Genomic DNA, 22,639 nt, shown 5'->3' on the forward strand with positions numbered 1-22,639 from the left:
TAACGCTTCCTATCACATCCACATCCACACCACAATGCTCCTTTATATCCTCATTCGTCAGCCTGTCTCTCCATGTGACTCCACAGGCTCCTCTTAAGTAACTCATTTCCACTGCTCTCACTTTTGACTTGTGTCTTTCCAACAACGTCCAAGCTTCACTTCCATACGTAAGAGTTGGTATCACAATACTGTCATGTAGTAACTTTTTCACTTCCATGCTCACCTCCCTGTTTCTTATCACTGCTCTTAAAGAACCAGCAACCTTTCTTCCCTGCTGTACCCTTTCCAGCACTTCACCCTCCAAACCTCCATCCTTACTCATCACACTATCCAAGTACTTAAACGTACTCAAATTTTCCAATTCCTCACCATCCAACCTCGCTGTACATTCACTGACTTCACCTCTCTCAAAGACTATCACTTTACTCTTCCCTACATTCACCTTTAGATTCCATTTCTTACACATTCTCCCAAACTCATCCACCAAACCTTGCAGCTCCCCTTCGTCTTCACTCAGCAACACAGTATCATCTGCAAACAACAGTACAGGGAGTTTCCAAACACTATCCTCTCTCACCAGGGCCACTCCAACATCCACTACCCTACCTTGTACCTCTTTTATTACCCCATCCATGTACAGATTGAACAACCATGGAGACATGACACATCCCTGTTTCAACCCAACCTTCAAAGAGAAAAATTCACTTAGTTCACCATCCACACACACTGCAGCCTTAGCACCATCATACATACTCTTCACAGCATTCAACAACTTCCCATCTACTCCATATATTCTTAATACTTTCCACAAATCTTGTCTATCCACCCTGTCATATGCTTTCTCCAAATCCATGAAAGCCGCATACAACTTCTTTTCCTTCTCTAGAAACTTTTCCACTAAAGATCTAAGAATGAATATCTGATCTACACAGTTCTGCCATTGGGAATTCACCAGCACTTGAAACACATATACATCATTTTTACAGTTACATGAATTGTGACATTTCTTGTATACAATACAAATGTCATCAGAAAAAAAAAAAAGAGAGAGAAAAGATCGATTACCTGGCAGATGTATGTAAAATAGCTTACTGTGGATTTTTAATAAAAAATATGTAGATAGTCAGGCTTGTGAGGTGGAACCAGGAATCTGAGGACTGAAGTGATGCATGAATGATTGGCCTATTTTGCTGGGTGTTTCGTTTCGTTTCATTTTTAAAGGCTCCAACATGCTTGCATGTGTCGGCCTTGGTCACCTAATGGCGGCTCTCCACGCTGCACGATCCATTGCAGCCTCCCTGTTCAGTCCCTTAACCCTAAGGTCACACTTAATGACCTCGTCCCATGTCATTCTCGGTCTACCCCTCATAACCCCACCCCCATTATTAACACTTCTCACCTTCCTCACCCAATTATCATCTCCCATCCTCTCCACATGTCCAGACCACCTCAATCTACCTCTCCTCATCACAACACCAATACACTCCAGTCCCATCCTACCTCTCAACTCTTCCATTGTAAACCCAACCCCTCCAGGCCTTGGACGCAGGGACGCACTGCACATCCACCTAATCATTGTCATTTCTGTACGTCTGAGCCGGCGAATATCTTCCACCTTCACTGCCCAGGTCTCACTGCCATACAGCATTACACTCCTAACACATGGTGCATACAAAGACCCCTTAGCACGTAGGGAGAGCCCTCTCAATGTCAGGAGAGGCAAGAGCTCCCTGAACTTCTTCCAACCACTTCTCACCCTAGCCACAGAGCTAGCTCTGTGTACTGTTAATATTACCCCAGTTTCATACTTTCTCATTCCTTGTTTCCGGATCCTACCTCACCCTATCCTAAGGTGGGAAAATGTTAGAATAATGGTGATGATAATAAGGTGAAACTGTAAGCAAATCCTCTCACTTCGGCATCATTAACCCCTTAAACGCGGGGCGTCACTTTCGTGACGCTTGGGAGCAAGGGATCATACCGCGGGGCGTCGCTTTTGTGATTCTGTGTTATTTTGAATTCACCCGGGCTTTCAAGTGGGGGCTTGTATCATCTATCAGTACTGACAATGTCCAACACTAGTCAGCACTCCTAATCTCATCTGTACTCCCATCCATTGTTGACAATTTAGCCATTTCTCCCCGTTCTTGACTCCCCTCCCTACCCCCCCTCCATTACCCTATCCTCTCGCCTGCCCGGCCATGCTACGCTAAGTAAATCTTCCCTGGAATTTTTCACTGATTTCATCCATTGAAATAAGCCCTATGTCGTATTCTTATACCAAATAATATATACAAGAAAGAAATCAGGTAAGTGAGAGTGCCATACACCTGGAATTGGCTAATTATCAACTGACAACACCTCACGTGCACTAGTTCGCTAATTTTCGCTGTTTTTTTCCCCTTGAAATATGCCGTATAATCTATTTTCGTAATAAATATACATGTAAGGAGAGAAGGGAGAAGCCTAAGTGATATTTACATTCACCTGGAACTACCTAATTTATAATGTATTGTCTAGATTTCCTGCCAATCATATCAGTGCTACACAAAGCTGTTTCAAGATTTAACATTGGTAGCTCTGATTATATATCTCCTAAGTAGGCCTCTAATCTATTTTCGTAATAAATATACATGTAAGGAGGGAAGGGAGAACCCTAAATGATATTTACATTCACCTGGAACTACCAAATTTATAATGTATTGTCTAGATTTCCTGCCAATCATATCAGTGCTAGACTTAGCTGTTTCAAGAAGTAATATTGGTAACTCTGAATAACCCCTAAAGCAGGCCTCTAGGCTAGCTGGCCTGGCCCCTGCGTTATCAGAGTAGTCTCATCTTCCGAAGTGAGAGGACGTATGTTTCATCTTGCTGACTTCAAGGCCTTTTTTCACCCCCATGCAAATGGCTCTGTGACCTTTACCCCCTACTAAACCTCGTGTGGAAAGAGGTAAAGGGCTGACAATTGATAAAAGAGTGACTACGATCTTTCTATTGAGTAAAACAGTGCAAGTGGAATTGTAAATAATGTGTAAATAATGTGTAAACAGCAAGTGAAAGTAATGAATGTAAATATACGTGAACAATGGAAAATAGTTTTATAAGTTATTTCAAGTGACAGTGCATAACACTGTAAATAAAATAGAAATGTAAATAACGTAAATAAAATAGAGAACGTAAATAGAAATGTAAATGAGTAGTATTATAAGAATACGAGTATATACCCTAGGAGTAATGAAAGTGAAAGTTTCACTCTAGCATGTCTGAATGCTATGAGTTATGAGAGTGAAGATGAAAGTGACATTCACTCTCAGTGCCAGTATACAGGACGAGAAAGTGAATGCTACGTATTTTACTGAAAGAAATTGAATCCCTACAGTGACAATAAACTAATACTACTGAAGGAAACTTATGGATAAAGACTGTAGATATATATAAGTGTTATATAGTAATAGAAATATAAAGTGTGAGGGGTTTTATGAATAATAAATGACAGACTACCATGAGCGAACTAGTGCCAGTGCGACGATCAGACGCGCTCGTAATTTCCATTGCTTTCAGTGTTTTTTTTTTTTTAGTATGGATCCCAAACTACTTGAAAATTGTAGAATAGTGTTTATAGTGTTTGTATCTGGCTGTGGTAATCATATTACGGGTTGTCGGGAAGTGTAAAGTGGAGACTTCGTTACCCTACTTCAGAGGTCTCCACAAGTCCTACGGTAACCGACGAAGGCTCAACAATCATTCCAGGAGAAAGCTGAAGGTATGTGCCATAAGCATATGTAATTTTATTATTCTAGGACTAATAACTGATTTTTGGCAAATATTTTTTGAGAGTCTGTCGGAGCCCAAATAACCCCGCGGCACACGCAAGTAATTGGTAAACAAGCCCGCGGTGTAGGGGTTAATGGAGCACTTTATGAGAGAAAAATGAAGTATGGCCTCTCTGCCTTGTTACTGACTGCATTATGTAACATTCTTTATACTCACAGATTTTCTAAACTTGATCATCAGAATTTTCAGGAAGTGCATTCATTTTCACTTTTTCTGTTTTCCATTCTTCAGTAAATGACATTATTTTAAAGTTTATTCTTGACACTTCCAGATGATGATGTTCAGCTTAGGAAAAGCCTGAGTAGTGAAAAGGTTTATACAAACCATAGCTGACCCCCTCCAGTTAAAAGTTCCTCCTAAGCTGAATAAGATAGTATGGAGGTGGCAGGAATAACAGTGAGAAGGCATCATTTTGTTGAATGAGTTAAGAGTTTGGCTGTTGGTGAGGAATAGTGTACCAGTATTATATATGGTTATAATATGTGGATAATGCAGCATGTGTGAATGTAGGAAGCAGAAATATACTGTATCTGTATAGTATAATATTGTATTTACCTAGTTGTAGTATACATGATTTGAGCTGGGTTCCTACTCTCTTTCCTACATATGTTGTTTTATCCAACTGAGTTTTAAACACATAGATGTTCTTTGTCAGCACAACCTCCTCTTCCAACCCATTCCAGATATCTGTACTTCTGTGTGAGAAACTAAATTTGTTCTCATTGCTGAGACATCTACTCTTCCTAAATTTGTATTCATACCCTTTTGTACCTCCATCATCCATCGCAAGGAGATCCTCTCTGTCCAGTCATTCTAGATCTCTTACACCTCTGTACAACATGGTCGTCTCGTCTCGTCTCTCTTCTTTCCCATTTTCTCATAATGTGGGAAATTTTAGCTTCTCTAGTCCATCTTCATAGGAAGGCTCTCCCATATATGGAATCATCTTCATGGCTATCCTTTTACCTTCTTCTTTTTTCCTTTGTGTGTGTGTGTGTGTGTGTGTGTGTGTGTGTGTGTGTGTGTGTGTGTGTGTGTGTGTGTGTGTGTGTACATTTATCTAGTTGTGATATAAAGGAAATGAGCTACGCTTGTGGGGTCCCGTCTTTATTTCTTGATGTCAGATTTTACTTTGAACTCATTTAAGTGTTTAGGCTGGATGATCTCCTTGTCCAGGCTATTCCATGGGTCTGTGCATCTGCTGTAAATGGAAAACTGTATTTCTTGGTATCCATCAAGCAACTTGGCTTTTTCAGTTTCATTCTGTGTCTTCTTGTTGTTCTTTGATCCCATACAAACAAATCTTCTCTGTCAATTCTTTCTACTCCCATCGTGGCCCTGAACACTGCAATCATGTCGTCCTTCTCTCTCCTTTCTTGTAAGGAAGGCAGATCTAGCTTTTCCAACCTTTCCTGGTACGACAGATTTGCCAGGCCAGGGGTCATCTTGGTTGCTGTTCTTTGTATTCTCTTGATCTTGTTTATATCTTTCTTTTTGTGTGGGGACCACACTACTGCTGCATATTCCAACCTGAGGCAGATCATGGCCACTATCAGTTTTTTCAGCATCTCTCCATTAGTCAAGAGATTATACATCTCCCTACCAATCTTGTCAGTGTGTCTCTTGGGTGACAAATTACCCTGGACCAGCACTTCCAAGTCCTTCTCTCTCGCTTTTGTGATTGGTTCATTACCCATCAAGTAATTCAGTGATGGTCTCTTAGTACTTTTACCCATTTCCAGTATTTTATGTTTTCTTGTGTTGAATTTCATTTCCCATATCGAGCTCCAATCATGAATCCTGTCAGGGTCCCCCTGCAGTATTATACACTCTTCTTCAAATTCTGGTTTCCTCATGATCTTTGCATCTATTGTACCAGTGTGCACATGTGTGTTTGTGTGTGTGTGAGAGAGAGAGAGAGAGGTCATATCACTGCTGCATACATAAGGCTTGGTCATATCAAGGACAGGATAATCCCTCTCAGTGTCTTCTCATCCATAAAATTACAAGCTACTGTCATATGTGTCAACAGCCATATGACCATCCAGTAGTCTCATTAATGTTTTTTCTGATGACAGGTCATCTTGTGTGATTATTCCTAATTTGTTTTCTTCTTTTACTTTGTAAATTTTTTGTTTTCCCATTTTGTAATTACATCTGGGTCTCTTCTCACTGACCTCAGTTCCTAATGCATGACATTACAATAAAATCCATTTCCAGGTCTGATTCCAGTTGTGTATTTTATCCAAGTCGTCTTGCAGTCCCTTACACTTAGCTTCACTCATAATACTTTTCATAATTTTTGCATCATCTGCAAGCATGTTCATATAGCTACTCATATCTTCTGGCATGTTGGTTGCATATATGAGGAACATGACTGGGCTCAGCACTGAACACTGGGTCACTCCATGATTATGCTCTTCCACTGGCATACTTTATCTCTTATAACCATTCTCATCTGTCTTTCCAACAAATAGTTTTCCATTCATTTTAACAATTTCCTGTGCACCCATCCAGCAATTTTAAGTTTCTACAATAGCCTTGTATGTGGCACCCTTTCAGATGCCTTCCTCAGATCCAGGTAAATGCAGTCTACCCAGCCTTCTCTCTCTCTCTCTCTCTCTCTCTCTCTCATTCTCATTATATAGTATCCACAGCTATACAATATTGTTTTGTTGTTATTAACTCATTCAATTCTAGAAGTTGCATCCATTTTTTCTTACTAGCCTATTTTCATACAGTTTACAAACAACATTAGTAAGGGACACAGGCATATAGTACAGTAGGTTGTCTCTGTCTCTTCCTATATACTATATTTCACTATACTTGTCTTTTTTTTATGTACTCTATCAGTAAGTCACCTCTGTTTAGTGAAATCTTAGTAATATCATGGATTGGCCCCACCAACTGGTTTGTACATTCTTTCAGGATCCTTCCTGCCACATCATCTGGTTTCATTGCCATTCTCACATCCAATTCCTTCATTTGTTTCATTTAGAATGGCTCCAACATGTTTGCATAGGTCACCTAATGGCGGCTGTCCACACTGCTCGATCCCTGGCAGCATCTCTGTTCATCCGTGAGGCACACTCTGTGACCTTGTCCCAGGTCTTTTTTGGTCTGCCCCTTGCAACCCTACACTGAACGTTCACACCTCTCAACTTCCGCACCCAGTTGTCATCTTTCATCCTCACAACATACCAGAACCATCACAGTCTACCCATCCACATCAAAACTCAAATCCATTCAACTTCCATCCTTCCTCTCATCTCATCATTTACACTCCTAACCCCCCCAAGCCTAATTACCATACTGGATACAGGTTCATTGTACTACTGACATTTAGAGCATACACCAGTAAGGAACCAAACCTCCTCATCTTCCCTGACATTTGTGGAACTCTTTTTATCCGTCTCAGGTTCCAAAAACTCATCCTTTTTGACAATGACTGACTGCAGTTTGTCATTCAGTAACTCAGTTGTCTCATCTTTCTTCTCATATTTTACCTCTCCAACTCTCAACCGTAATATACTGTCCAGGATTTTCAGTAACCGTAAACAAATCTACTGAGCAATTTTAATTTTTTTTCTCTCCTACAAGGAGAGTTTGTTTTCACCCCTGTTTGTTTGTTTGTTTGTTTGGTAGCAGGATTACTCAGAAACTAAAAGAGAGATCTGGACCAAATTTGGTGGGTAGATAGGCCATGTCCCAGGGAACAATCAGTTAACCTTTGGGACCGATCTAGATTGTATTATAGATTCTGGATCCAGATAACATTTTTTGTGAAACCTTAATCAGTGCTGAGAAAACCTAACCCATTATGAAGAGTGGTCTGGAAATTACGTTGTCCATGTTTGAGAAATGTGCTCCAGTGAGTGCCCCCTCTAGTTATATAATATATTATAATGCCCTTTTCATAATTCATTTTTTCCTCTCTTGGTATTTTACATACAGTAATCATTTTGTACTTTCTTATACTCATTCCAGTCTTTTTCGCTGTACTGCCTCTGTACCTTGCCCCATGCTCTGTGTCTTGCCTGAAGTACCTTTATATATTTGTTATTAAATCACTGTCTTCATTTCCTTCCATGGCGAGAATTTCAGGACATGCCTGTTGATCCCTTCCTTGGAAGCCCTCATCAAGATTTCATACATTTCATGAATATTTTTGATGTGTGTGTGTGTGTGTGTGTGTGTGTGTGTGTGTGTGTGTGTGTATTTACCTAGTTGTGATATACAGGAAATGAACTATGCTTGTGGGGTCCAGTCTCTTTTTCTCAATGTGTGTGTGTGTGTGTGTGACTTACATGTAACTGTGTATAATGATAATCTCTTTTGTTCCTCTCTTTTATAAACTGTAAATTTTTCATGAGACAGGCATTAGTTGCTCAAAAAGTGGCACAGTAATGAGTGCCATTGTTTAAACTATTCAGTAATTGGTGGGTAGGATGAGATTATGTTTTTGCATCATCATCATTATCATCACACATTTTCATTACTACAGTATTATTCGCAGTGAATTGGATCCATCAACAGGAAAGTATCCCATACCAAGCCCTCTTCCTCCCATCATCCCCAGACATCACCCTTTGCTCCCCAAACCTCACCCCCACAACATCCTGGAGAGTGATCAAAACCCTTGGTTCTGACCACCTCCCAGTCATCATCACTACCAAAACCAGAATCACCCCAGCTGGCCACAGACACACATACACGAAATACAAGAGAGCCAACTGGGAGGTCTTCACAACTGAAACAGAACAACACTTTGAAACATTAAACAATCCACCCAACACAGACATCAACACTGCTGACTGCTGTGCACATTTTCAATACAATTATTCAAAATGCAGACAAAAGACACATGCCTAGAGGCAACAGAAAGAGACACAATTCCAACTTCACACCAGAAATTGAAGGCCTCATCAGTCACTGCGACACACTGCAACACTTCCCAGCACGCCATACACAAGACACTGTACCAACAGATACAAGGACTCAACACTCAGATAAACAATAAAATATCAGAGCAGCAAATACTAAATTAGAATAATTATCTCCAAACACTTGATCACCAACCAAATATTAGCAAACTCAACAAAACACTAAACAGCATGACACTATCCAACAACAACACGACACAATCACACGCCACATCACAACGACAGACACCATACCTTCAAACAAACAACAAGCAAACACTTTCATCAATCACTTTTCATATGTCAGCCATCTAAATCCCCATCGTGACGACCGATGTGTCATCCAACTCAAGAGACAGTTCACCACAGACCCAGACTTGGCACCCTTCACATACAACCAGATGAAGCACATCATTAGCAACCTTAAGTACCCATCTTCTAGTGGCCCAGACAACATAAGCAACGTACACCTTAACACCTTGTACCACAAGGCATACAAGCACTCTCCAACATATCAAACTACAGTTACTCACACAACATAATACCCAGCATCTGGAAGCATGGTACTGTCATTACTATTCCCAAACCCAACAAAGACCCCATGTTGCCTTCCTTACACTGCCCCATCACATTTCTCTGCACCCCCTCCTGAGTCACTGAATGATTAGTACTGTATTACAATTAGGGACACCTCACATCCCCTAGCCCATCACAACATGGTTTTAGGCCACTACGCTCCACAAAATGCTCTTCTTACTGACCATACACAAAGAGTTTTTGATGGCATCAATTCAACTAGGCCATCACACAGAACACTGGTAGCCACACTAGACATTAGCAAAGCTTCTGATGCCATTCCCTGCCATAACCTCACAAACAAAATTTTCAACACAGACATGCACAATAACACAATGAGATGGCTGGCAAACTACAGTAACTCCTCGTCTTTGGATGCATTTTACATCAACGCCTCGTTTTTTGCACAAGAAAAAAGTTTCCAGGTTGTCTCACACTTCGCTGATTTCCCTACATTTCGCTGCTCCCAGCCGGCAGCTGACGGCGACAAAGTTACCCCAGCCACTATAGCACACGGGTGGAAAAAACTTTTCCCTCACCTGACTGTGGAAGGTGAGCAGCAGAGGGAAGACGACACTCTGGCAGCTGCTGTGGAAGCTATCAGAAACACAAGTCAAGATGCATCAGAGGTGGACGAAACAGCTGTAAGACAACACTTGACACACTACGACCTAGACTCAGGTGTGGTAGACATAACAGAGGAGGAGATGAACTCTAGTGAAGAGGAGAACAAAAGGTCAGAGCACAGTGCAGAGGGCAAGATGAGCACACAGAAATTGTCCCAGACCCTGTCCACCATAACCGACATGGCAACCACCTTTGATGCATACACCAGGATTATTCCTGAGGCTACCAACATCCTATCAACCTTGACTGATCTGAAGTCTCAAGTGATGGCTGTCTACAACAGAAACATACAGGAGCAGAGACAAGCCCGGATCACACGATATTTTCAGGAGAGAGAATGTGGCTGCTATTCTGCAAGACATGGATGTGCCACCAGGGGTGGATGAAGGAGGAGAAGTGAACAGAGAGGAAGTGGAGGTTCTGGAGCCTGAGTTCGACTTTGAGGGCTTCGTCCTAGGTGTTGGGGCTTCCCCAGAGAGGCTCATGTCACCTAGTAACTAGCCCATCTACCCTCAACACACCTTCACTTTATAGGATAGGTACATGTCCCACCGGAACACTCCTCTGTTTTTCCCATTGATTCTTAACTTCACACTTTGATGTTTCACATTTTGTGTGGTTTTGGCGGAACATCCAAGCAGCGAAAAACGAGGAGTTACTGTACTTAGCTGGCAGATGTGCGCATGTAACATTTGCCAGTCAGTCATGGAACATTAGAAACTTCACAAAAATGGTGTCCCTCAAAGATCTTTGTCCTCTACACTCTTTAACCTATATTGTACATGCATGACATACCCACACACCAGAAATACACATAACTTCCTATGCAGATGACATAACACTTACATGTACACACCAAAACACAAACACAGCCACACACATCCTTCAGTCTTTCAGTCTTACCTCAACACACTAGATGAATGGTTCACCACAAACAGACTCAATACAGCCTCAGCCAAATCTTCAGTGACCCTTCTTACAAACTGGACAGCAGAACATAGTCATACACACACACACACACACACACACACACACACACACACACACACACACACACACACACACACACACACCGCTCGCTGGTGCAGTGGTAACGCTTTCGCCTGCCAACTGGTGGATGGGAGTTCGCGCCTCGCTCAGGTTGCGAAAAGTTTCACTGATGAAGTGGGTGGTTACAGTCCCCCTTGAGCAAGGGGACGGGTGTGTGCGTGTGTGAAGGTCACAGCCTTGCCCTTAGATCGGACTTATGAGCTCTCAGCTCCCTTCCGGGAGGGTAAAAGCTGACGATCACGACCATCAAGTGATCCTGACCGACCCGGTGAATTACACACACACACACACACACACACACACACACACACACACACATACACACACACAAAATCCTTGGTGTAACATACATCAATATCATTTAAACAACACATCACAAACATTAAATGTAAATTAACACCAAGGCTCAGTGCCCCAAGGTCACTCGCCCATACAACATTCAGACACAACAAAGAAACCACCACCACAGTGTACAAACAATATATATGTTCAGTGATGAATTATGCAAGCTCTGCTTGGGCTTCTAACCTCACTAAAACACACTACAACACCCCACAGACCATACAGAACAAGGCCCTAAAATAATCACAGACTGTGCAGCTACTACACCTACAGATCACCTACACCAAGCAACCAAAGTCCTTACACACTACAACACCCCACAGACCATACGGGACAAAGCCCTAAAATAATCACAGGCTGCACAGCTACTACACCTACAGATCACCTACATCAAGAAACCAAAGTCCTCAGAGTCAAGGATTATCTAGACATGAGAGGCACACAAATTCTTGCCACAGCCTCCACAAACCCACACCATTCACTACATTACATGGCAACACATCCACACACACCAAGGAACATCAAAGCAACACCCAGCACATGATGTCACACACAAATACAGTACTATCATCTCTCCCTCTTCGCCCGCCTCAAACCAGCTTCCAGAAGCATATCCATGCTTCTTGCCGCTCCATTCTGTCACTCAAGGACAATACACAGCTGCATGCATGACCTCCTGATATCCACCCTTCTGAATCCTACCTCCCTCATGAAGACAGGGTCCACCTGGCCAGGCTGAGATGTGGGCATCATCTGGCCCTCTTGAGTTATCAGAAGAGGCTGGATGACTCAGTCACTGATGCCTGTCCAGGATGCAACACAGCACCCCATACTGTTACGCACATTATGGAAGACTGCATTGTACACAATCACCTGTGCCAGCAACACAACATACACTCCTTGAGAGCTCTGTGGGAAAGCCTGATCTTGCCGTGGCCCTCCTTAGGGACTCAGGGCTGTTCGCCCAGACTGTCTAGGGAACAACAACTGTTACTACTACTACGGGAAAATGTTGTTGTTATTGTTGTAGCCACAGGCATATACAGACATGAATCCAATAGGAAAATAAAATGCACAAGTAGGAGAACTGTCAACAACAGTGCCCAGTGAAGTAAGTTGTACATCTGCCCCATAGGCAATAACTCTATGCACTATGTGATTTATAAGGTTAAATCATTCTTGCAACACCTGTTGGATAGAACCAATCCATTTATTGCTATAAAAGGGATGCAGATTATGTGCATTTATATACATATGTTATCAGTCTATTTCTGTCCTTTCCCTCTTTTGTACTTTTTCGTTCTTTGTCTTCGAGATCCTACCTCTCCCTATCCTAAGATGGAGAAAATGGTGAGGACAGTGATGTTGGTGGTGAATACTGTCTTTCATCAGTACTTTTACTGCACTTTCTTCATCAGTATTTTACAGCACTTATCTTCCATCTCTCACTTTCTCACACATTTACTTACACATATTAAACTACTATCTTCTCAGCCTTCCATGCCTCATATGAGTTTTAGCTGCATATATACCTTTTTCATCACTTCATTAGTGTGTGTATGACCATGCCATCTAAACACATACTCCTCTGCTTTCTGATTAATAGACTTTCTCATTTCATGTATTTCATGAGCCTTCATATTTATTTTGTGCACCATATGCAGCTTACATATATTTTTTGAAGAGCCCCATTTCCATTGCTCTATTCTTAACTTTTCCAAATCATTGTCTCACACCCATAGTAGCTATTTAATTGAGAATAATCCACAATATGCAAATGATGATGTGTTCCTTGTTAACCCTCTCAAGCACAGTCACGCGATTCGAGTTCCATGTGGTTTGTTACAAAGAAGCACACTCACGCGAATCGCATTCCTAAGCACAACAAAATTTGCCAAAAATTAAGTTTCTGGGCGATTTGCGTCAAATTTTGATGCTTTGTAGCGAGTGCGTCGCTTTCCTGTGGTAAGGCATTAGCAACACTGAGGCGCTTCATGGGGCTCAGCACGTAGCGATAAACCTCAGTCTCTTCCAAGAAGCCAGATGGTAGGGCTGCATCAAGTGTCCTGTCCTTTTAAACTCCTACTAATTCTCCCCCTCCTGCCCGAGCCGAAGCCCCTATGGACTCAGTGTGATAATCCATTATTTGTGAGCATATTTGTATGTGATATTGTCGATGGAACATAGATATACATTACGAAAAGGAAATGTGCCCGTTATCATTCGTTAGGCATAGAGGCAATACGCGTGTTCACTGCCGCGGGGTTTTGCCTGTCGCCCTCCCCTTGGCCCTGTGGCGTGAGTACAAATATGTATATAATGAAGCCGATGCCTAAACTGTATTTTGTGTGAAAGATACTATGGCTGGCTTGGTGAAATTATGGAACTAGTTAGCATTATGGGTGCCATAAACCATAGTGTGGAATGGGGCAGGCATCATATATGCTTTATAGTCGGGAAAAGATAATTAGAGGTGTTTAGGGATGGAATTATTGTGATTCTGATAGTGAAAATGCGTATGGAACTGTGTGAAATATACATCAAACATGCTGTGAGTGTTCGTGAAGGAGTGTGGTGTGTGTCAATGCAATAGCGTTGCATCGTACTCTCCCTGCGAAGGATGCTGCATCACAGTCAAGTTGAACCGTAGTAAGGAAGGGAATAATTGCGGAGGTTGGGCTGGAATCAATATGGTAGTCATGTAATTGTGTATGATATAGTGTGAAGTGTAAGTGAAATGTGCCATGTATCCTCGTGACGGCTTAAGATATGGTGCGTAGCATAGGTTAGCAATACCTTAGCGGCAGGTGTCCTCAGGAGATAGGGACACCTAGGAACAATGGATGTCATTGAACAGGTACTGTACCTTGGTCTGACATTTAGTGATAATTTATACTTTATGTAAAATATACATAAACTGTGCTGCGAGTGTTCGTTTAGGTGCGTAGTGTAGGTGAGCAATACTTTAGCGGCAGGTGTGCTGGGAAAGGTAATGATATCAAGGAATGATGGACATCATTGAACAGGTACTGTACCTTGGTCTGACATCTAGTGATAACTTATACTTTATGTAAAATATATGTGAACTGTGCCGCGAGTGTTTGTTTAGGTGCATAGCGTAGGTGAGCCATACTTTAGCGGCAGGTGTGCTGGGAAAGGTAACGATGCCAAGGAACAACCGACATCATTGAACAGGTACTGTACCTTGGTCTGACATTTAGTGATAACTTGTACTTTATGTAAAATATGTATATTGACCTATTATCAATACCCCTACAATTTTCACGCAAATAACCTTCTCCCACATATTACACATATGACAGAAAGACAGCTTCATTAGCAGTAACTTGGAAAAAGTAGTGTTCATGTGTAGTAGGTTACAACCATAAAAAAACAACCTTGGAAGATTTTACAGCCTGTACAAAAAAAAAAAAAAAAAAAAAAGCTTGGGGAGCATAGTCTTTAGGCAAAGGAGGAGAAAACACTGTTCATTTTTCGTACGTGGTAAAAGTAGGTAGCGACCGGAAGAGTAATCTAGCTTTGTTGTCCTATTACTCGAAAACTATCAGGTGTATCGACTTCCTGTAAGAACCATGATAAAGAGCAGTAAATCCTACTTATGTTTATTACCAGAATATAAGCCTTTGGGAGCATTTTTGGAAGGAAAAGGCGAGGGAACAGACTTTGTTTTTTTTCCCCGCTTCCGGTAAAAGTTGAAAGCGCTCAGAGGAATAATCTCACTTTGTCGGCCAATTACTCGAAAACTATTGGATGTATCGATTTCCTGTAAGAACCATGATAAAGAGCAGTAAATTTTACATATGTTCATTTGCAGAATATAAGCCTTTGGGAGCATTTTCTGTTGGAAAAGTTGGGGGAACAGACTGTTTTTTTCCTCGCTAGCGGTAAATTCAAAAGTGCTCGGAGGAGTAATCTCACTTTGTCGGCCAGTTACTTGAAAACTATTGGACGTATCGATTTCCTGTAAGAACCATGATAAAGAGCAGTAAATTCTATGTATGTACAAGACATAACAATGTAATATCTATGATAAGAATTCGTTGTTATGTAGGCGGGAATACAGCGAATGCTGTGCGAGCATCACGAAAGTGACGTATGGACGTGAGTTCCCAGTCGTTTTTGGCGATTTACTCAAAAACTATGAGGGGTATCGAAACCATCTGGTGCTCATTAGAAAGCTCGCGAAATTTTGCATAATATTATGCAATAAAAACTTAAGGTGTGTGAGAAAAGTTCAGAATGAGAGCCCATTGAATTTTTGTCAAAAATGGCTTTCAGTTTTTGGCTATTTCCTCGAAAACTACAAATCGTATCACAACCAGATTTGTCTCTTTAGAAAGCTGATGAAATTCTCTATCAAAACTTCTAATAACATTTTCCTACATGATGGAAAACATTTGAATGGTGATGTTGGGAAGTGAAATTGATGTAGTGCAATGTTTATTCATGGCCGCCTATTGTTGTTTTATTCGTGTTTTCCTTTTTTTTTGTGGTGCTTATCAACTATAACAAACATCGACGAATAAGATGACATAAGTTTCATGGCAGTATATTGATGTTTGGGTGGTGAAAATAAGGCGAGAATACATGTTGTTTGCCGTGCGCGGGCAGCTGGGCCAGGCGGCCAGGGGGATAAAATCGTGCGCCGGAAAACTTACCAAAACTTATCGTGCGTGAGAGGGTTAATAGTGAACAGGGTCTTTCAGACTTGGTCATTGTTTTTTTTTTAATGCCTGTGAGCAGTGTGGTTTGAAAGTAAATGTAGTTAGAAGTTTCTTCATCTTTGTCATATGTTTAATTAATCAGTTTGTTTTCCCCGCTATGTGATATTTTTCTCTGCACTCAGAACAATCGAGGACAGGAGGATGGTGGGGGTCGGGCATCCAGCAGCGATGAGGAGCACGTCACAATTATTAACATTAATGGACTTCCACCCAATGACATGTCTGCAGTGAAACGTAATTCAGTATAGTATTTGTTTTTTCATCTGGAATACCAGTTGTATGTACATTGTATACTGTATTTGAGTGTTTATATATCTTTATTACTCATTTGAAGAGAAGAGTTACTGAGAGTATGGAGAAAGCTTGTGGACTGGGAAGATTCGTAGAATTTGTTGTGTATATGTAGTGTGGGAAGGTGTTTTTGAAAGACAATAGAATACTTTTTTTGAGGGTGTTAGGGCATTTTCTCGAGTCAGTATTGAAGCATTGTATTAGCAGCTTACATTATTCAGTTATACCTGGTGGAATAGTAGGTTCAAGTGCTCTGGTTGGATGTGGACCATAAGGGTTTAAATGCAAGGCATGGATGAAAGTTTATTGCTAAAATAATGTCAGTCATGGTCATGACTGGTCTCCCTTATTTTCAATGTTGGGACTGAGCAGCTGAGGTCTGAACCTCAGCACCCCTTATGAGGCAATAAAGAGATGATATATGCACATCAGCAGTTGTATGAAATTATTAATCAAAGTCCATCAGAGTTCATGCTTGCCTGTGTGTGTGCAGATGCTGATGCTGGTGTGACACCGGCACTACGGAGGCGGCGTGAGAGAGCTGAAAGACATCGCACTTTCATCAATGAGCAGGAAACCATCAACGAAACCAGGCGCAGCTCTCAGTCTTCAGAGTTAGTAGTTATTACACACCATATTAACCTCTTCGGTCCAAGGATGTCTCATGAGTTGAATATGATTATCTAGCAATAGCCAGACTCTAAAGCAAACATCCTTCATCTCTGTCTCCATATTCCATGAATTGAGGATGGTGAACTGCAGGAGAAGGACAGCTTCAGCCTGCAGCTCATTGGGTTCACATTCTAATGAGCCTGGAACCACATGAAACCTAAGGTCACAACAGGCCTAGTATTGTCTTTCTTATGCTCAGTGAATTAACTCACAAAAAAGTTTCTGGCTGTGGACATTCAGATATATTCCACAGCCTCCATATTTTCTTAACCCTTCGTTAGTCCTGTGGGGTATTCAAACGTGGTTAGTCCGGTGGGGTGTTACAACACCCTAATACAAAAATACATGTAGTGTTACTAACATGTAAAATATATTCATACTGCCGCTTCAGCATTTCTGTGCAATCACTAATGAAAAGATTGAATGTCTTGTAGGTGGTGTTTATTAATTTATGATAATAAAATACGATAAATTAAATCAGTAAAAAAATAACAAATTGACTCATAAACATGCACAGGAAAACACATTTTGTGATTTTTTAAATCAGTATAAACAATATGCAATAATAAGATAAAAAAACAATCTATATCACAGTATTATCTAAATGGTTTGTTTGATGGGGTGACTGGACACCCCAGGGGGGGGGGAGTGCCCCTCTCTCTCACTACAGCAGAGGCAGGACTAAACCAATCCACATGATCCCTCCCCTCACTGAATCAGGAGTGTACTGGAACGGAGAGAAATATTCAAATTACTGGCTAGGAAATACGAGCATTAAAAAAAATTTAGGGTGCAAAAACACCCCACCTGAGTAACGAAGGGTTAATAGTTCTTGAATAAGTCATCTAAATGTGTAGCTTGTTGTCTATTTTCTTGTTTTTTATTACTGCTGATGTACATTCAAGAGTCTTTTAGCTTCTTTTGTAATTGTATTGTATTCTGTTAGTTATCCTTATCAGCGCACATTACTTTATGGTATGACTTATGACAGAGGCAAAAATTAATTATATTGCTGTAAATAGTGGAGACAAATTTCTGATACAAGAATGTGGATACCATAATAACTGTATATTACCCTGCTTTTCTTAGCAACAATGTGGAAGATGAAAATCGCAAAAACCATGAAATGTCTGGCTTAAACAAACAAGCATCATGGGTAATGGACATGATGTATGGCCGGAGGGAAGAGGAAGGAGGAGTGGGTGCAAGAAGAGAATCTTTAGCCAATATCCAGGATCTTGCCTCAAGGATATCCAGTTTGCAGGAGAGTGGTGAAGGTGGAAAGCAGGTGGAGGTAAGTGCACAGGCTACTGTCGGGTTGGTGTATGGTCCTGTTTGTGTTTGTGGGTCATATTCTAGTGGCTTTGGAGATTTTGTAACACCTCTTCCTGAGAGATATATTTTGCACATTACACCACATTTTTTGTTATATTAATGCAAACCATTTTGATATTAAAATGAAGGGGTGATGCCCTGGAAAGGGTGATGCACTGGAAAGAGAAAATCATAGAGGCATAAAACTTTGGACCAGATAAGTAAGGTAATGGAGAGAGTCCTAGAATGTGTGGTAAGGGAAAGAGTATTGATGAGATGCAGTTTGGGTTTATGCCAGGCAGATGGACCACTGGTGCCATGTACATTGCCAGATAGCATCAGGACAAGTATATTGGAAAGAAAAGGGAGTTGTACTTTGCTAATTTGGAGACGGCCTTTGACAGAGTTACTAGGGAAGTGTGCAATGACAAAACTTGGGGTCAAGGAGTGGCTGGTTATAGTGGTTATGACAGTGTGTGTGAGTGCTAACACCCAGGTGAGAGTGAATGGAGATTTAAGTTATGAGTTTTCAGTGAATGTTGGCGTGCATCAGGAGTCAGTTGTGAGCCCCTCATTTTTTAAAATAATGCTTACAGCTCTCTCTTAATTACTTCAGAAATGGACGCCTATGGGAGATGTTGTATGCTGATGACTTGGTGTTGATTGCAAAGAATGAAAGGGAGGCAGAGGAAAGATTTAGGAAGTGCAGAAACAGAATGGGGCACAAAGGTTTGAAAGTAAATGTGGGTAGAACAAAAGTGACAATATCTAGGGCTGGTGGCAGGACTGTCAAAGCAGAGGGAGTGTGGCCTTGTGCAGTTTGTCGCAAGGGTGTGGGAAGTTACTCCATCTTGTGCAGTCTTTGTGATAAGGCAGGTGCCCAAGAGATGTTGTGGTATTAGAGTTAGGCTGCAAAAAATGGTAATTTCATTTGTGCAGTGTGTCAGGGAGAAAGATTGACGAGCATGAAAGGATTGATTTTGCTGGAGAGTCTGTTGAGTATGTGGAGGAGTTCTGTTATCTGGGAAGCATGTTATGTGCTGGAGGTGGGGCTAAAGTTAGGCCTATAGCTAGGGTACAAAGTGGTGGGGGGAAGTTCAAGAAGCTGTTGCCATACCTAACATGGGGATCCTTGTATGTGGCATGTGCTAGGAGTGTAATGCAGTATGGTAATGAGACCTGGGCAGTAAAGGAAGAGGATATTCATAGGCTCAGACAAACAGAAATGACAGTGATTAGATGATTATGTAGTGTGGCCTTGAATGTGATGCAGAGGAGGTGGCTAGGATTGTCACTGAAGAGTTGAGAGGACAGATGGGACTGGGACATGAATGTACAGGGTATTGGTGTTGTGATGAGGAGGGGTAGATTGAGATGGTTTGGTCATGTTGAGAGGATGGAAAATGATGGTTGGGTGGAAGGTGAGAAGTGTGAACATTGAGTGTAGAATTGCAAGAGGCAGACGGTTTTGACCTGGGATGAGATAATAGAGTGTGACTTCAGGGATAAATAGGGAGACTGCCAAAGATCAAGTAACATGGAGAGCTGCCAGTAGGTGACTAAGGCCAACACATACAAGCATGTTAGCGTCTTGTAAAGCGAATTATAATTAGTATTCAGCAGAATGTTAAGGTGTTATTGATCAGCCCCAGTCTGTCTGGCTGAGCAGATTCATCAACTGCAGGCAAGCAACTGCCCTTCTCACAGAGCCATCCCATGCAGTGAACTAATGTTCCTTTGCGGAGGACAGCACCTTGCCAAAGCAAGGTTCAGGGAATACTATAGTGTGGAGGTTCGTGGATGGATACTTCATTGGTGTTTCTCCATCCAGTCAACAGGTGATAGGTGATGATGATCATCATCCACACATTTCGGGTAGTGCTGCCTACTCCTTCCTTCATCTTTCTCGCTATCTCCGCGTCAGCCCTTGTCTCTTCCTGCTTCTTTTCCTTCCTGTCATCCTTTATTACTCTTCTTTCCACTTCAGGTGGCTGTACACTGAATGACAAGCCTAGTAGTTTCCTGTTGCCTAAGAAACTCTGGCTGTTAACCATAAAACCAAGTTATGGTGTGAAGTGGAGCCTGCTGTGATGCCCCTGTTAGCTGGGTGGAGGGATGCTAATGCGACACCCACCTTGGAACCAAACCTCTGCACTATTCCTCATACCTTAGTATGGTAAGGCACTGTCAGCCACTGGAACATAACTTCACTGCACAGGACAACCCTGTATTGGCAGTTGCTTGCCTATGGTTGATGGGTCTGCTCGGCCAGACAAACTTGGGTAGATCAACAACAGCCTAGTTAACAGGAGCACTATAGCAGGCTCCACCTCACCTCATAATTTGGTTATATGGTTACCTCCCAGCGTTGTTACTCAGTGTAGAGCCACCTAATGTGGCAAGGAGTAATAAAAAGAGTCAGGAAGGAAAGGATGAAGTAGGAAGAGAGGAGGACAGGCACAGAAATAGAATGAAGAAGGAGAAGGAAGAAGTAGGCAACATTATAGCAAGTGAGTGGATGATGGTTGCCACCATCTACCACTTGTTAAGGTGTAATTTGCATAATAAATCAGAAAGGAAGTGGTGCTAGGAAACCTCCCTTGCCATCTAAAATACAGCCCTGTGTATGTATTGTTACTGTGAAGTTTTCATAGCTGTCTTGTCTAGCATTGAATTTTATTAATTTAAAATTTAATTGAAGCTTGAAAATAATTACAAGCAGTCCATAGTATAAGACAGGTGTGTATTCCAAAATACCACAACTCTTTCCATACAGCTGGTAATGTAAATTGGAGGAAATTGGCAAATTAGTTTTATAGATACAGTCAGCGCTCGCATAATGCGGGAATATTGTACCCGGAAGGTCCCACGTTATGAGAATTCTGCGTTATAGGGCCATATGTTGACATGTCAAAGGGTTTCATGGTATCCAGGCCAGCCCCAGATTCACCTTTTGGGACAATTTTCAGTTTTTTTTTTCTAGGACATTTACCTACCTAATAAAGACTTCATTACATACAAATACTAGAGCATTCCTCACCTTGAATGGAAGAGGTTGTAGGCTTGCTTGGGGGAGGGGGAGTGGGATTCCAAGGCAGAGCAGGACTCCTACTGGTTCCCAGCATGGTCCTCTTGCTGTGCCAGTTCCATAGAGTACTCATTTGAGGAAGAAGATAAATCCTGTACATCCACAATCCACTGTTGCAACTCTTCTGCCTCCTGCACAAACCCCTCAAAGTCAAGAGAATCCACAGACATAGCATCCTTCTCTGGCTCATGCTGCTCTGGCATATATCAAGGACAAAAGTACCAGGTGAGTAGAGTCCGGTGGCGTTGTCATATTTTCTCTTGCCTCAGATCTTCATATGGTCACATTGCATTCAATACAGTGTCCAGCATATCAGCCTTCCAAACCTCATCCACTTCATAAGCCATGATGGCTTCCTGGAATGCCTCTGCACCACCCAAGATGTTACATTGTTTGAGCCATGGTATAACTGGTGCCGTGGTTCGTTCCCCAGCCTGATCCCCCTTCTCCTATGCCTCACGATGTTCCCTGTCCAGCTTGTCGATGCGTTGCATGGCGTCCTCGGGTGTTGTGTTGTCTTTGACAACCTCCACCAAATACTCCTCTTGCACCATATCACAGCATGGCATGGATCTGCACGCTCTTACCGGTTTCTGCTCCTCAGCCTGTAGTGACTGCACCTCACCACCTGTAACGGCAAACAACCCAGGTGCCATCTTTCGCCAGGCATGATTTATTGTTGCAAAAATCCCACGCCTTAAGAATGTTCATGATGACAAGCCTCATATTATAGCTTTTCCAAAACGCTGTCACTGTTAAAAGGCGACACTGTGAAGGTTCAGGCCGAGGCTCACGAGAAGGACCGGACACTGGTTCAGCTGGATCAGGCTGAGGTGCATGGGAGAGACCTGGCTGAGGAACTGCAGGGTCATCCAAAACCTCCTCATCAGACAACGACGTCTGTACCTCCTCGTCACCATCAAGCACTTCCTCCTGGAGGAGATGTACCTTCTCACAATTGTCTGTGACCTCCCTCAGATACTCAGACAAGATTGTCTCATAATGGTACTTAATACTAGCTATCACTTCTTGGTCTGCGTGTTGCAGGAGGGAAGTTGTGTTACCTGGCAAAAACACTACCTTAACACTTTGATGTAAATGCTCCAAGTAGGCTGGCTGCCCTGGTGCATTATCAAGCATGTACAGGATTTGAAATGGTATGCCCAACTCCTCACACC

At 42.0% G+C, this 22,639-nt stretch overlaps 1 protein-coding gene across 2 annotated transcripts in view; it reads left to right on the forward strand.

Annotated features, from left to right (window-relative positions):
* The window catches only part of Fhos (Formin homology 2 domain containing), a 370,832-nt gene that overhangs the window by 296,655 nt on the left and 51,538 nt on the right, over nt 1-22,639 (forward strand). For both annotated transcript variants that reach the window (XM_080274704.1, XM_080274705.1), the window contains 3 exons: nt 16,219-16,330; nt 16,881-17,001; nt 18,149-18,353. In XM_080274704.1, the coding sequence (XP_080130830.1) occupies nt 16,219-16,330; nt 16,881-17,001; nt 18,149-18,353 (438 nt within the window). The remainder of the gene's footprint in view (nt 1-16,218; nt 16,331-16,880; nt 17,002-18,148; nt 18,354-22,639) is intronic.

Source organism: Coenobita brevimanus, chromosome 59, assembly GCF_032717465.1.
Source record: "Coenobita brevimanus isolate Jiangsu-jjx chromosome 59, ASM3271746v2, whole genome shotgun sequence".
In the NCBI taxonomy this organism is placed as follows: Eukaryota; Metazoa; Arthropoda; class Malacostraca; order Decapoda; family Coenobitidae; genus Coenobita; species Coenobita brevimanus.